The sequence below is a fragment of the Tamandua tetradactyla genome, chromosome 4 (assembly GCF_023851605.1).
Source record: "Tamandua tetradactyla isolate mTamTet1 chromosome 4, mTamTet1.pri, whole genome shotgun sequence".
Lineage (NCBI taxonomy): Eukaryota > Metazoa > Chordata > Mammalia > Pilosa > Myrmecophagidae > Tamandua > Tamandua tetradactyla.
This window is the reverse complement of record NC_135330.1, coordinates 78,253,164-78,270,061: the sequence shown is the minus strand read 5'-3', so window position 1 is coordinate 78,270,061 and position 16,898 is coordinate 78,253,164. Positions and strand designations below refer to the sequence as shown.

At 41.9% G+C, this 16,898-nt stretch overlaps 1 protein-coding gene across 3 annotated transcripts in view; it reads right to left on the bottom strand.

Moving 5' to 3' along the window:
- TGFB2 (transforming growth factor beta 2) overlaps window positions 1-16,898 on the bottom strand; it is an 84,981-nt gene that overhangs the window by 63,431 nt on the left and 4,652 nt on the right. For 2 of the 3 annotated variants that reach the window (XM_077157867.1, XM_077157865.1), the window contains exon 2: window positions 6,162-6,245. The exons of the other annotated variant lie outside the window; for it this stretch is intronic. In XM_077157867.1, the coding sequence (XP_077013982.1) occupies window positions 6,162-6,245 (84 nt within the window). The remainder of the gene's footprint in view (window positions 1-6,161; window positions 6,246-16,898) is intronic. 3 annotated transcript variants of the gene reach the window in all.

The following is a 16,898-nucleotide window of genomic DNA, read 5'->3' as shown; positions in this document are numbered from 1 at the left end:
CAATGGTGTGGATGGAATAATACCCCACCCACATGATAGAAAGTCTAACATGGGTGAAATCTTTCTCTCTCCCTCAATTCTTCTACCTGCACTGAGATTGTATCATGTGTTCAAAATGTCGGCTGTGCACAGGGCCCATCCTACCTGGCCACACCCAGAGTCAAATTCCCGCCCTGCTGAAATCGGGCTTGGCCACGTGTCATGCTTTGGCCAGTGGAATGTGAATGGAAGTGACTGCCATGTCTCGAGGTTCTGGCATTGTCTTTGCCATCTGCCATGAGGCAAGAATACCCCAGTTCAGGGCTGTCCCCTCAGGCTGGATCCCAGAATGAAGAGCCCATGGAGCAGAGCCTCAGCCAACCCAGGGAGGACATGTATTATGAGCGTGGTGCGCCATTGACATTGGGAGAAACGCTCAGACAGACACATTGAGCTTGAAAAATAATGCCATATTCCCCAGAAAAAAGCCATTATACCATCGTAACTCATTACACAGATGTTTATATGTAACAGGTCAATTATGTCTTTGGAGTGTGTCACTCATATAATAAATGCCTGATAGAGCAATATTGCCCTATTTCCAGCCTCAGTATTTCAAAGTGAATATTCTATAGGAATATACCAATTTTTTTTCAATGACCACAGTAAGTGTTTTCTATTTCAGGATTCATTAAGGTGGTAGCCATGTAAGCTTACAGAGAAAGAAAACATGAATGGGAAGATCTCCTCCTAGAAAGCACCAACAGCGTCTTATTTCCTGTTGATAGCCAAACCATAATGTCCAAGGTTGTCTTCCAAACAGCAAATATCACCTCCCCCAAGCAGCCTTCCTTCACTCCTCTAGGCCAAGTTAAATAATTCTTCTGAGCTATCAGATGGTCTTGCTCGTGATCAATCATATGGTGTTGGCACTTCTGTTTTTGTTTGCTTCGGTTTGCACTGCCTGACTTCCTCACCAAATTGTAGGCTCCCTGAGGACGTGGCCTAGCACGGTACCTGGCACACAGTAGATTCTTAATAGATGTTTCTTTTACAGATGGATGAAGGAATAAAGTCAACATCCCAGTGCAAAACCCTGCTGTTCAAAACTTAAGAACTGGAAAGCAAACTCTGCTCCAACTGAAATGCTTGGTGACTAATGAGACAGAGTTTCAAAAATTCCCTGGTTCTGACCTCATTTTGGAGTTTAGGCAAAGCCACTTCTATTTCAAGCACCATGCACAGCTGGACAGATCCAAAGTCCCTATCAAGCCCAATGCTTCACTTATCACAAGGAAAGATAGTTTGTTATCCTCCTAGATGTGGTCACCTATGGGTTGAGTACCCTGGGTTCCTGGGCAGTAAGTCAAAGAGTGCCCAATTAGGTAGGCATTACCCTGGTTCCCACAACAAGTACCAACTCCGACAGCTGCAATTCCACACCTGTCAGCTCAAGACGGGAGACTAAGGGCCTATTTGCATACTCTTTCCATAAAGGAAGGGAATAAGTGAATTGCCAATAACTCAAGGCGATCAATTTAAAACAATCAAACAAGAACTACATGTTCTATATAAAGAATCCTGCCTGTAAAACTATTCACTAAAGAGGGAACTTAGCACAATGCAGGTCTATTTGGGATCTTGTCATAAAGCAAATGCAGTTGCAAAGTGGCATTCCAATGTATTGCAACAACCTCCTAACCGGACTTCCTGGGGTTGCCACGCTACATGACATTCTCAACTTAACTGCTAGAGTGACCCTTTCATGCTACACCTCAGCTAAAACCACCCTTCTCCCAGTTTTACCCAGAGTAGAAACCACAGACCTGACAACAACCTACAAGGCTCCACACGACCTGCCCCCCATTATCTCTCTAATCTTAATCTCATTTCTTAAGACACTTTTGATAATCCTTGAACATACCAATAATAGCAACAGCCCTACCCTTGGCCCGAGAGGCTCTTCTCCTGGATAAGCTCAGGCCACTGTCTCATCTCCTCCAAGGTCCTCTCAAATGCCGCCTTCTTAATGAGGCACGCCTACGTGGCCAGCTCGTTTACAGTTACAACTCAGCTCTTCATCCACCCAACCCTGCTCTACTTTGTCTCCCAATAACATTTATCAAATTCCAACATTCTTATTAATCTTCATTGTTAATTGCCTTTCTCCCTCCAGCACAATGTAAGCTCCCCATGGGCAAAGGTTTGGGCTATGTATTCACTGATGGTTTCACCAATGCCTCGACTGGTGCCTGATCCATAGCAGACCCTAAAAAATCTCCAAATGGATGACGATATCCTAAGCATGTCCTGTGTTGACCTCTGTCTTGCCACCAGAATCTGCACGCATCTGACATCTATCTTAGAACTGATATTCATATTTGTAGTTAATGTAGAAATAATTTAACTGAAGACTTTGGGGGAAGTGGAATGGACACCCACCACCTTTCTTCTCATATTTCAATAGTCATGTGAACGGCTTAATGACACCCACCATACAAAAGAACTGGCTATTTCTCTAAATAATCCAGTGGCCAAAAAAACTACCATAATTATAGAATACTTTCTAATACTGTGTGGTTGGATTCAAAATAGTGAATAATTCAAAAATACTGAATAAAATGAGGCATTAGGTTGCACAGAGATACTTTACTTTTTCATAGCTGGGTCAGTCACTACTCTAATACCTCTGACTCCGGAAAACACGATTTGGAAAGAGAAAACTACAGTTATGTGAATTTGAGCTTGGCTGAGATGATAGTGCTACATTCCATTGCTGGCTATATCCCTACCCCATGGAATATCTCAGAATGGAATTCAGGCCACGAAGAGGCTGGCAAGGCCTTGAACAAACTCTATCCAGGGGAATTGTGCATCATATATTAACTTATACACTGTATAATGTATGTCACTTGTGTTATACATTAACTTTGAAAATTCCCTTTGCATAATTGTCCATTTAGAGGCGACTGAATGATCGCTCCCATGCCTAATTTCCAAATTAGGCATCCACTGCTGTGTGATTAGTTTACTTTTTTGCATACCCTCATTCACTGTCCTCCTTTGTGCTGAACAGAGAGCAGGAGATACAGTTAATAATGGGTCTACCTTGATATTTGCATGCACCTGTGAAAATGGACAACACACCATGCTGAGGACTCAGGTCACACACTGGTGGGACCAGCTGACCAAATGGAGACCCGCTGGAGCTGAACCCTTGCACGGTGTATGAATACAAGTCAGCAGACCTGCACAGCCACTGCTTCTGCTGCCTTGAGCAGCTGCAAACTTTAGTCAGAGCCACCGGCAGTACCTGTTTAAAAAGTGCAGATTCCTCAGCTCCACACACCCCTGAGATTCTGATCTGAGAGGTCTGACATCAGGCCAGGGAATTTTTAAGATGCCTCAGTAGACACAAAGTACACAAATGCCACATTTTGAGGAAACGCTATCCTGAAAACTTAGCTGAGTTACTTAAAAGCCTCTTTCTCAGGAAACACTTGAAAAATACTCACCTTTTTGACCGTCAATCCATTTCATTCCTAGAGAAACCGCCTGTCTGTAGTGCTTACCCTCTAGATTCTTGTATCTTATTAGGGAAATCTTTAGGCAGGCTAATAATATTGGGGATCATGTGTTTAAAAAAGAAAACAATTATTCTGCAGCCACATGAGCTACAAGGAGCATGGATTATTATTTTGTACTCCAGAGTATGTTATTTAAACCTGGTGAAGCATCGGGGCTGCCAATCCAGTCCCTGGTGTCAGAAGATGTACCTATCAGCTCACCCAGGTTAGAGGTGGGGAGTCAGAAAAGCAAGAGGCACCACAGGCCCCGTGCTCTCTCAAGCTGCTCCCAATATCTCCTTGGAATGGACAGGCGGTTCACACGAGGTGACAGGGATGGTCCTCGAGCTGCTTGGCACAGTCTAGACTCTACTTAACGAGTGATCAAAATCACACTCAGCATGGAGAAATTCACTCTGACCCTGGATGCTTGCCCCTTGGCATATACTCACTTACATTTTTACTCAATTACTATTTCTAAGAACAGAGACAAAAAAAAAAAAAAAATGCAGAGCCCCAATGCCCAGCAGTCTTTCATGGAAGGTTTGAAAGGGGTGCTCGGAGTTTTCCCATGAGTTTGAAACCTGGGTGAAATGGAAAAGCCTCCCACTACGTGGAATCTATATGGAGCTTCCTCCGTATCTCCCATTCCACAGAAACACTCCTGATTTTCCCAGATTCACTGAGAAGCAGAGTGAGTTTCCAATGTTTCCTAATCAAAAACAGAGGGAAGCCTGCAGCAGTTAAATGGTCGAAAATAACCCCAAGTGAGAAGGAGTGTCTGCAAGAAAACCACCCCAGGAACCAAGGAAGGACCTCATCTTTGTTTACTAGGGGAGAAAAAGATGAAAAGGAAATTAATCAAGAGTAATAGGTGAGAAAGTTATAAAATTAATGGGACATGATTCCAAAAGGAAAGCTAAAGGAAGGGAAAAAAAATGCCTGGGGTCTCTGTGGTACGATGGAAAGCATCCAGGCTAGATCTGAAATTCAGACTTTGGCTCTGCCACTCACCAGCTCTATGACCAGGAATGAGGTATTTAACTCTTCAAGCAACAATTTCCTGGAAATGGGGACCATCATGCTCCCCCTACCCAACAATGAAGGATTAGGATGGCATGCTTTAAATATCAGGAACATACGGGATATTCAACAAATGTTTTCCCTCTCTCATTCTCTTCTCTTTTCCTTTCCAAAGAGATAGTAGGATAAAATCAGACTTTCAACTCCTTGGTTTAGACAGTGAAACAAAAAAAAAGTTTAAATCTTGAAAACAAATATAATGTCGCACAAACGGAGCTTTTAAAGCATGGATTAAATCTTTCACTCTTTCCATTTATTTACGTGGCAGCTTCTAGGCACTCAGAGACTTTCTGTACTCAAATACATGTATACTATCAATAGGATCATTTGTTTTTGTTTTTATTTTTTTTTTTGCATGGACAGACACCAGGGCCTGAAGGATCTTTTGTTTTTGTTTTTGCTTTTGTTTTTTAAGGAAACCCCAAGTTAGGCCACCATAAATAAACTATACCAATTCTCCAGAAGCAAGGTTAGGCATAGTAAATTGCACAGTAGGGCAGCACAGTCTCCTACTGCAGCAATAAAAACATTTCCTTTGTCCCTTTTGGAAACCTTTACCCACATTTAGAATCAACGTAATCCAAGCCTTCTCAAGGCCTGAAAAATGCTGAGTGAACCAGTGCCAGGCTTTCTCCATTTCTACTCTTCCTAAGCATGGTTTGTGCACAACTCAGGCCACTGAATTCCCTGAGCGGCAGGAGCACCCAAGCCCTGTTCATTACGATGGTCTCACTGCTCAGCATATCCATGGCACTCAATAAATGCTGGCTGAGTTGATTAATGTTCCAAAGCAGACAGGGTGGAAACCTCTGGCTTTGGTCTCAGCCTAACCCATGGCGCTGGCTCTGAGGAGTTTGCCCTTGGTACTAAGGTCAGGTCTAAGCGGTTTGAGCAAGTGGCAACCTCCCAGGCTCAGTCAGCTGACGGAGGACCTGTTTTGTGACAATTCATTTCCTCATACAACACAGGAACATCAAAACGAAGGTCCAAAATAATGACATCAGCATAACTGTCCCACAGGCCTCCTTCCAGAACCTCAAAGCAGAGAAAATTTCCTTCTTCCATTTCAGGTCAATTCAAGAAACATTCATTGAGCAACTACTATGTGCCAGGAATAAGAATATGGAAACAAATAAGATACCATCTGTGCCCACTCTATCTAGCTCCACAGGTTGACAAAAAAGGGACCCTTTGGCTTTCAGTCCATATTGTTCAACCCTTGGGAGAGTAGCAGCCATGGGGTAAAGGAGATTAAAATTTAAAACCACCATGTAATTCCTGGAACACATATCTCATATATCCACAATCCATTCTTTCACATTTTGTAATCAAGTAATCATTTTACTTCCAACTGTTCATGTTTCCTCATTTAAACTCTGACTAGAAAGTTGAGGGCACTTTTGTGATTGCTCAGCTACGAGGCTGCATTTCAAAATTCTAGTTGGCCTCTCTATTCCCCACAGGAGACAAATACTAAAGATGGACTTGCTATCGCTACGGCAAATGAGGTATAAAGCAGACAAGTGTACTCACCAAGGTACCCACAGAACACCTGGGGCTGTCTCGAGCACAAGCTGCCCACTGAGCCAGAGGGTGTTGTAACAACTGGGCAGACAGCTAGGAGTTTTAAAAAGCACAGTCATTAGCTATTTTACTAAAGAGATGCCTTGTATAGAGCTACACAAAGATTCAAAGTAGAAGCGCGACTCACTGAGTGTTCTTATCATTCCCCCAGTAACTTAAGCTCTCTGAATCTCAGGGTCAGGGACTAAAATAAGGAAAGGTCAGAGGACCAGACTCTGGCGATGCACAGAGCATAGCTGGATTCTAGCCCCAGATCTGCTGGCATCCCTTAACCAGCACTCAGTCTCCAGAGCTCACATTTCCCTTTGTCTCGTAGGCGCTAATGTTAGAATAACAATGGACAGTTTATATACTGAAATGGCAAAATATATAACTTGACTTATCTGAAAGGCCAAGAGGGGACAGAAAGACCCCGACCTCCTTTGACAAAAGACAGCTGATCTAGTAAGAATGAAAAAAAAAACTTTTCTGTTCACTTTGGCTGGTCTGGATTTCAGTTTTGGGGTTTTTTTGGGGGGTGGGGTGGGGGAGAATGAATTTCAGTTTTCTTAAAACTACCCACCTTCATTTCTAACCCGCATATGAAAAACACCTTCTCATAAGCACAAATGAATATTGGATTGAGGCTTCTTAGCAGCAGTTTAAAAGCTAGGGGCTCCTTGGACTGGATTAAACCACTCTTCCATGATAGTTATTAGAGATCGAAATTTTGAACTTGGCTTTCTTTTAAAGTCATAGCGATAAGATCTTGTAGGCAGCTCACCACATTCTTAAAAAAGAAAATACAGCCCCAAATACCTCAAATTGAGAAGAAAACTTTGCTGCAAGTTCAAAGGCTTCTCTATCTATGGTAGAGTCAGTAAGGATAGGATTTTTGCATGAGAAGATTCGTATTGAAATCCCTTCTCTGTCACCGCTTAGCTTTGAATCTCTGGACAAGCCTCTGTTTTTGTAAGATCTGCTATTCCTAACAGTTTTTACAAATTGAAATGAGGTGGTGTATTTAAAAGTGAATGACAAATAGAGGGTGCACGGGGTCGGGGGGGGGGTTCAGTGGTAGAACACTCGCTCACCTTCCACGCAGGACACCCAGGTTTGATTCCTGGACCATGCACGCCCATCCCCAAAAAGGTGAATGACAAATAAACAGTGCTCAAGGAATGTAATAACATTCGTTATCTAACTTACTTGATAAAAGAATCCCTGGGCCTGGCATGAATACAATTCTTTCCAAATTCCTTCCCGTAGGTGCAATCTCCACACACCTTCTGCTCAGATGGGGCATGTCTCCTAGAAGTCACACTGCCACTATTCGGATTTGACTTGAAAACTTCTTTTGGGAAAAGACAAACGCCTCCTTGACTACTTTTCCAATTTTTTTTTTTTTGCCAAATTTATGTCTTTTATCCACCTGGTTTTTAAAACTGATAACGAAGGCTTTTTCCAGCACCTGTAACTTACCTTCTCCAACCTTCCCTAACGATATTCAGCTTACTACCTGGATCCTGATGACGTGTGAAAACAAGCACGTGGGTTACCCCTTCCAGTGAGCCCTCTCTGTAACTGGGATATGGGACTCTGCTCAGCCTGCGTGGCAAAGGAGCCCACCACTGGGCTGATGTAAGCACATGCTGCTCTCACATTGCCACCATATGCTGCTTCCAGCTGACATCTGTTCACATATGTTCCCACCAATAAGCATCCGTGTTGTTTATTTTTAGAGCCTTCTCCAGAGTCTTAACAGGAGGAAAATTCCCTCAAATATCCCGTCAGCAAAGACAGGAAGCCACACTGGATATAAATTGTTTGTCACAAGATTTGTCAAGTCAAACAAAGTTTTCTCATTCACATCAGACCTTTAAAAAGAGATGCTGAAAGTTATCTTTAATAAAAATCTCAAAGAGAAAGGCCCAATGCACAGAGTAAATTGCTTGGTTCGCAATAGTTTTCCTTCAAACTAGGAAGAGTTTCTTGGGGGGATTTAACTCCTTTTCCTGGGAAACAGCACCTTCTTCAGGCCAGTGTATGTGGTGGTGCAAAAGAAGGACAATTCTACGAACTGAAGTCAGACCTCCAAAATTTTCCAAGGTCACCCAGGCCATGCAAAGTTGATGTTGGAACAAGGCAAGGTAACTATTGTTGATAGCAAATTTCTAGCAAGCATGGCTCAAGTATGCACTTTTGGTTTACTTCCACTTATCTTAAAATCCTTTCTTTTCTTTCTTTTTATTTCCTCCTCTTTTTTTTTGGTTTGTTTCATTTTTTTAAACAGGCTGAAGAATAGTGAGCATTGCTGATACAGTGCTTCAGGCATTGAGATCATGGATTGGATAATGATATGAGTGATGCTAATAATGTTTTTTAGGCCAAAGAAAACAGCCCTTAATTTTTCTTTTCTTTTTTTTTTTTGCATGGGCAGGCACCAGGAATCAAACCCGGGTCTCTGGCATGGCAGGTGAGAACAATCCTTAATTTTTAAATAATCAATTTTCAATAATCTACATGACTGGAGTGGCACTGTGGTGGGGATACACTTTTGTAGATCATTGAGGCTTTGCTATATGAAAACACTTTGTAAAATGTGAAACACAGTGGAAACTGAGACTAATAATTTCAGAGAAAGCATGCATTTCAGAAGTACTTGGGCACACACTAATTGACAATGGGGGACTATGACTCACATAAGTCATGTATTGAAAGAGTCCTGGATTCAAAATTTGGCATGAGTGATTTGCAAAAAATAAACGGCAATGAAATTAACTGTAAGTTGTGGGGTTTCATTTTTGTCTGCCATGACTTGACTAAGAAATAAAACAACAAAACAAAACAAAAGCCATGTTTTTAGAATATGTCTCTGAACTACCTGCATGAGAATCAACTGGCCTTCTTGTTAAGATACAGATTTCTGGAGACTCCCTTAAAACTACTGAATAATGACCAGACTAGGGGTGAGGGTTAAGGGTTTGGAAATCTGCATTTATAATAAACCCTGCAGGTGTTTGCATGCTAAAATTTAAGAACCATGAATATAGGTCTTTGTTACTTATATGTTAGGAAGACCTTTTACAAAACCTCATGTGAGTTCATAAAGCCCCACCCAGGGGGATCAGGGAAAACCTATTCCCCTACAAGGGTTGTTTGCTCTGAGTAAGTAGTGGTTTTATGAAATATCAAAATGTCTATATGATAGAGGTAACGCCATTCTTGCTTTAGTGATATCTTATGCAGAATTAATATCCTTAAAAGTTTTTCAACTAAATTCCATGTCAATTCAGTCCTTGTCTACATCTCTCCTGCTCCTCTCCCACGACCCAAACACCTAATGCATCTCTCTCGTGACTACAGCAATTCTACAAGTGCATACTAGCATTTCTTCCCAACACTAAACTACCAGGTGCCACTCTACTTTTGAGAATTCCCAGTAAATGTTAGTAAGAAAGGACAAACTGCTGATCCCAAATGTATAATGACTCAGGGCAGCTTGGCTCAAGATGCTCTTTCTAAAACCTGAGCACTTTTGTCAAAGAATTGAGGAAATTATCCATCAAACTCTATATACAGAGTTTTGTTATTGATATTGGTGTTTTCTGACAGTGGAATTCTTCACAAACACATCTCTCTCCAAGACAAACTAGCACCATTCACTTCATTCTATGGAGGAGAAAAGTACAAGTTTAATAGGAGAAATAGTGACAGTCCAAGACACAGGCCACTGATCAGACCAGTGACTTCAGTCCCACACTTAACTGCCTAACTTCAAACTTAATACAGTGAAGAGGAACGAAATGCATGACTCAACTAGTATTCAAATCAACATGGTTTTTAAAAATGCCCCAAGATAGCTCAGAAATAAAGCAGGCTGAAGGCTGATACAGGTAACCCGAAGGGGTAGAATTGAACAAACTTGTCCAAAGGTGGTAAGCGCTACATCAGAACCTGAGGTGATGGCTGAAATTTTCTTTTGATTCTGCTTGGCCACTTCTTGGGGGAAGCAAGGAGCTCTGGAGCTCTTCTACCTCTGCCTCTCTCCTTAACTTCCAGAGCCCAAAATGTATGATCTCGGATATGGAAACATCTCCATGTAGCCAGTTCCTTCAACAAATCATCCATCTTCTGCAAGGAAATGCCTTCAGTTGTTTGTTTGTTTGTTTGTTCATTTGTTTAATCCTTCTAAATTAGAATCAGAATAAATTGTCCACCTTTTTTGGGGGGGGATATGCTGAACCATCTGTTTAATTACAGGAGTTCATTATAAAGCAAGTAAAAGCAACCTGAGTGGTTGTTTTTAGGATGGCAAAGCGTGAGTGAAACTGAGAGTAAGTCATTGGATAGGAACATAAATGACTGTATAAGAATAAAAACCCCAAATGGAAGGAATGGTAGAATACGGCTATATCCCTGAAAAACTTTCAGAAGCACTGACATTACCAATACAGAATTGAATGCATAGCTTTAAATAGTATATTCTCAGAATAGTTCCATTTACGCTTTGGGAATAATGCATATTTTACTGAACTTAAAATCACTAAAAATACACAGTATTCTCTTTCAAATTGTGCTCTCTCATGGCACAGCAAAGATAAGTAAATTTGTGGTCATTTCAGCCTTTCTCAAAACCAAGCTTTGCATTCTTGTTCACAAGATGAAGTAACAAAAAAAGGATTCTTACAACAGCCTAAAGTTATGAATGAATAGTTATTTGTGAACTAGCTTGTCAAGACAGATGTGGTATTTGTCAGTGTGGTGTGGGTTAGATAGGGAAAGCCAAATGAACAGAGCCAAGGTCTAAGTCACAACATTTTTCTTTTCCTTTCATAAGACCAGAATGATGCTACAGAATTTCCTGAAACAAACAACTCTAAAACAGCTGTCTTATTCACCAATAGCAGCTCCGTGACTTTACTTTCAGAAACACATATATCTCTGGCCACTTGTGGAGGGTTGGAAATGCAATCAAACTGTTTTCAGAAGATCTGGGCTTTGTAACATTCAAAAGGCATTTTCCATTTGCCTTAAGTTCCTCAAGTCGATGTGGTTAAATGAACATCTAGGCCACACATTTTTGACTTATCTGGAGACAAAAAAATCCAAATGCTCATTTTTGAGAGTGAAGGGGTGGCCTGGGGCCACAGAAGATAGCTTTCTCAGCATCATGAGATTTTCCCTCCTAAACAGGCACCGAATCCAGCAACAGAACTCCTCTTGGACAGGAACCAATGTCTTCTAACACCAAAGAAACTGTTTTGCTAGGTTGCACTAGGAAAGCCAGGATGCTAAGTAACTGAGGAAATACCTTGCACTGTTAACAGCTACTCAAGGCCAAAGCTTGGCTTCTCCCCTTTGAAATCACATTCCACCCCTTCATTTCTTCTCCTTTAACCCCTTGCGGTGTCCAACCCCCCCACCCCGACCACTTCTCATCCATCTTCCTCTGTGAGACATCTACTCCCTAATGTCATTCTACTGATAAAGCCTATTTTAAAAATTAACCATCTGACAGCTAAGAGATTGCTGTGGTCAGTGTCTGGTTATGGAGGTGATATGAGGTCTAACCACGACTAACCTGGCTCAGCCTTGATTCCAAATGGCCTGGCTTCTTTCTCAACAGAGTCTATCATTAGGGGAGGTGAGAAGAGACAGGACTTGTGGGGAGTTGTGGAACCCGGCCTCGAAGCACCTTATCCGGAAGCACCCACTATATGTTTCCTTTGGTGAGCAACGAGAGGTGGGAGAGGAGAACCACTCTCTCCGACAGATGCACTAGTTCCTTTTGTAAGAGGGCAAGAAGAGTGACGCCCTTCGATTCCTGGTCTTCCTTCTTTGTGTGACTTCATACTTTGTGACCCAGAAATATAAAGGGGCAGGAGGTTTGTGACTGATACGCATATTCAGAGAGATCGGGTAAAGTAATTTGAACATTTTTTCCCTAAATATTGCCATAGATGTTGAAACCAGTGGCAAAAACCTGAGCTGTCAGAAAAATTAAAACTGGAAATTAGTGTACTGAGCATGCATAGCAAAATGCTCCAGCTTGGAGAAGGAACATGAACCTGCCACTTCTGGTTCCACAGGTGGGTATTACCAGTCGGTGGCTCCTAACATTTACTAAGTAGAAAAGTTTTCTGAGGGCAGATATCATGTCTCCACTTAATTCTGTTTTCCACAGGATACTAGTACAGCATTCTGTTCTGTGTGCACATGGACAAGTATTCTTTTATTCTGCTCATATGTATGCAATGTCATTAATTCTGAAGATTTCTCACATGTTAATCTCTCTAAAATCCAGATTCTCTCTTACCCTTAGCAGCATGTTATATTCAATCGGCAGTGATACTCTCTTTTGCAGAGGTACGTGAAATAATGGTGCATCTTAAAATCAGTGTCCAAGACTCAGTGAATAAAAGCCACGGTGTGATGAATACCTACCTACTGCCAGAAGCTGCTCCTTCCTACACAATATCTTTAATTCTTTACCACATTATCAAGCAGGAATTATTTTCCTCATCTTTGCAAGGGAATTAACTGAGGCCCAGTTAAATGAAGGGCCCTCAATCAGGCCACAGTGCCAATAATGGCAGAGTCAAGATCCGAATTCAACCAGGAAGCAACTTAAATGTCATTAAGGCAATGTTGATAAGTTGCCCTGAGACAGCCAAGTCGCTAATTAAAAAAGGACCACTTTTTAAAACTGCCAAAGGCCCAGGGAGGACTTCTTGTCTTTTGATACTTCTGCTTCCCTTTCAACCTCTGAGATGATTTTTGGTGTAATTCCCTTTTATTTATTCTCCTTCTTTTACTTAATGGGCCTGCCTGGCTCCAAAGTCCATAGCGCCATCCTGCCTTCCCAAATAAACCAACTGTCTGAGACAATGAATAATTTGTCAAACAGATTCATCAAAGCTTTTGTGAAGAAGATGGTTGTGAAAAAGAGATGCATGTGTGTGAAGATTTGTCAATAAAAATATTTTAAAAAATAATGAAAAACAAAAAAGGGATGCAATTAATCACAATTTTTGTATCAAACACATGCAGAGATAAAAGCTTAAATTATTAGCAGCAAGGAAAAAAGACTCAAGTCTTCAGAGGTATATTTCCTTTTCTAAGGAAAGAATTCTGAGCTTATGAATGTAATTCCTGGTAGAAGAGGAGAGCCAGCTCTCTTCTGTGGATACACTACATCATTTTGCAATAAGGCAAGAAAACTCAGGTTCTCTATGTCCTGTTTTCCATGTTAAAGCCTATACTATTTGAGGTGACTGAAATCCTTACATGCAATAAGACATCGCTGACAGAAACAGCTGCATCCATATCCTCCGGTGTCAGAGGGAAAATACCAGTACCTACCTCCTAGGGTTGCTGTGAAGATTAAACAAGAACATAATGGAAATTATTTAAACCTGTGATTGGCACATGTAGGAAGTGCTTGAGAAAGATTAGCTATCATCGTCATCACCACCACCATCACCACAGTTTTGCTATTCTCACACCATCTGTAAAACTGGAAACAGGAAATGTGTCCTTAGGAGGAATCCTAGGCTGTCTTTAGCAGAGCCACCTGGCCCATCAGGCACATTTCCCCTGACAACAAAGGTAAGTCGATTTCATCTCTCCACATATGCTAGTGCTGACGCTTCGCCTGATAGTTCAATCTTATTTGCTAAAGGGAAATGCTTGCTTTGTCTTAAGCATTGATTGAGCAAGTAAAATGTGCTAGATCTTGTAAGAATATACATAAGTCAGCCTCCATTTCTGTTCTGAGAGAAGTTTACAAACCTATGAAGGAGAGTCCAGAACACAACTGGATTTTACCAACAGCCAAAGAAAAGAGGCTGTGATACAGACAACATGCATCTTGTATGAGTGCACAGGAAGGACCAATTAAATATGACTAGGAAAATCAAGTAAGGTTTCATGAAGAGGTAGCAGCTGAATAAGCTTGGAAGCACGTCTAAAGGTTTTAAATAATGGATCTCCAGGTAGAAGAGGAGCATAAACCAAGGCCTAGAAGCGTGAAAATAAATGGCACATTTGGGCAAATGCAAAGAAGATAATGTGACTGCAATATGGTATACATGCAGAGATTTAGTGAAAGGAGCCAACTCTTGAGAGGGCTCAGATGTTATCTAAGAGATGTGAATGCTTTACTAAGAAGTCTATATGCGTAGGGCCTTCTCACGGGAGGGCGAGATGGTGCCCAGACATGGTGGACTACCAGCCCTGCCATGCTCTGTTCCTAGCCCCACTGAGGTGGCAGAGGCCACTTAAGGGACAATCTCAGTAAGGGACATGCATCCATTGCATGGAACTTACAAAGAATGAGGTGGAGGTCCTAAGACATACCAACTGGATGGAATGGTTTCCAGCGCACCTCTGGAAACCCTGCTATCTCCCACAAACACAGCAGAGTGTCAAATGTGGACACTATGTGTAAGCATTTACCACCATATATGCAGATATCCCGTAACAGTGAAGAACAAGAAGGTAATTCAGAGATTGTGGGGAAGAGGATTAGGGGGAGTTTTCTGCAGAATCAAGCCCACCAAGCCAACCCAGGAAATAGGGCAGTGGTGACAGTGCAGGACAGCTAAACAAACACCTGCTTCTGGATATCAGAGATTAGAGAAGAAATGAAGCAAATAGCAACACCCAAAAAATCAGCTTGCATTCCTAGGTAAGATGCAAATTTCTTCTAAACAAATGACTGAAGCAAACTTTTTAGTCTAAAGAAGCGAGTCAAAGGATCCCTAACATGTTATTAAATTTAACATAAAATACCTGGAGAACATTGAGTTACCAAGTTAAGAACAGTGTTTTGTTTTTTAAAAATTAAAAAAAAAATAAACAAAAGCACACCATATGGTTTCAAAATGACCATGGAAACATTTGTTGATCTCGGCCACAGCTACATCTCATCAGACTGTTGGGAGAGAGCTAACTTGCAGTCCGCCAACGTGGGATATGCCCTTAAGGAGAAAGGTTGCAGAAGTAGAGCAGGCACATCTGGCAAATCCAAATCCTCTCTCCAGGATCCCAGTCAGTACCGGAAATGCTACATCAAGATAGCCAAAAGGGCTATTTCCAGCGCTCTACCAGCAGACTCTTTGCCTGCTGCTCACCTTACTACTGACTCTACAAAGGGCAGAGGGGGTGGCGGTGGAGAAAGGAGGGGCCTGACCACCGGTCCACCTTGGCGTGGGCCTCCACAGCGCTCCAGGAGTCAGTCGCCTCCACATGACTCCTCCACTGTATTTTCCCCAACCTTCTAAAAATGCAGCCTTCAGTGTGTTGCAATCTCTGGGCAAAAGCCTAGGAGTCAGTGACCTCCTCGGTTCTAACCCAGATTTGATGTGGGCTCAAGAGTGAGTCATTAGCCCTTTTTTTTCACATCTCAGTTTCCTCTAGGAAAAACGATCTGTCATTCTTTAATATCTTCACATGAAAGATGCTGCGGCTAGAGTGACATCAGCATCTTGTCATCATTTGAAACCTGCAGGTCTTTGATAGGCCACAGGGGTCGCTGCGGAGACACGAGGGCTCCGGGTTCTCTCCGCCCGGCCCCGTGGTCCCGGCGACCAGGCTGCTGTCAGCTCTCCTCGGGAACAGCAGGAGATCCCTCACCCGGATAAAGACTGCCCAACTGCTTCCAGGATAAGCAGCATATTTCTTTGACGGTTGTTTCTAGTCTTAGAGAAGTAAAAGAAATAGGAGAGGAAATCCTGGAGGAAGAGAATGTGACCTCAGTGTAATTGCCATCAGACCCTAGAGTTAGTTCTAGCGATGACGCAATCAAGATGGGAGGGATTTAAGATTGGCCCGTTGTTGTATTAATAACTCAATCATTCTGGAAGTATAAGGGGTTCAAATCTGTCTGAGCTCTCTCTCTGTCTTACATAAGCCACACACTAAAAGGCAGGGAATCTTAAAAAATAGTTTCCAAACCTAAAGCAAAAATGTAACTATGGGGTGGGGGGGCATGGTGGCTCAGCAGGCAGCGTTCTCGCCTGACAGGCCGGAGACCCGGGTTCGATTCCCGGTGCCTGCCCAAGCAAGAAAAAAAAAAAAAACTTACTATGCTCCAGCAATTGTTAATATTTTCCTTCATCGGGTGATTGACCAACATACCAGCAATTTATATGAGGACATATTCATGAATAGAACGCTGTCGCATTTCCCCAAATCATAGTGCTGGTGATATCCCTTCTACATTCCACACCTCCACTTGGGAATCACAGAGGAAAGAAAAAGAGAGAGTGCTGGGTATTATGTGTTTACCATTTATGTGAAAAATTTATAAAGGAAACTTCACTGTGATGTTTCAGTCTGTACATTTCAGTTTATCTGATTCAGTGTGATAGAATAAACCAACATGGGTTTTTACTTTCTTCCATCACCTATAAAAAGATTCTACTCTTTTTTATCATATGCAGCTATTTTCCTTGCAGTGAAAATCCCAGATAATTATTCACTGCTTTTTCCCCCTGTTCTGACTAACATCACACATAAGCTAAATATGGGTCAACAACATTACTTAGGCGAAATGAAAGGGCCATTTTGATGACTCGAATTAAGCGCTTTAAGATTACAATAGTTGAGTATCGTCCGTACAAAATGGTGTAACTCGACCTCCCCGTTTACTTGAGGTAGCTTTTCCTGATCATCTTCCTATTCAGTGCTCTTATTTTAATG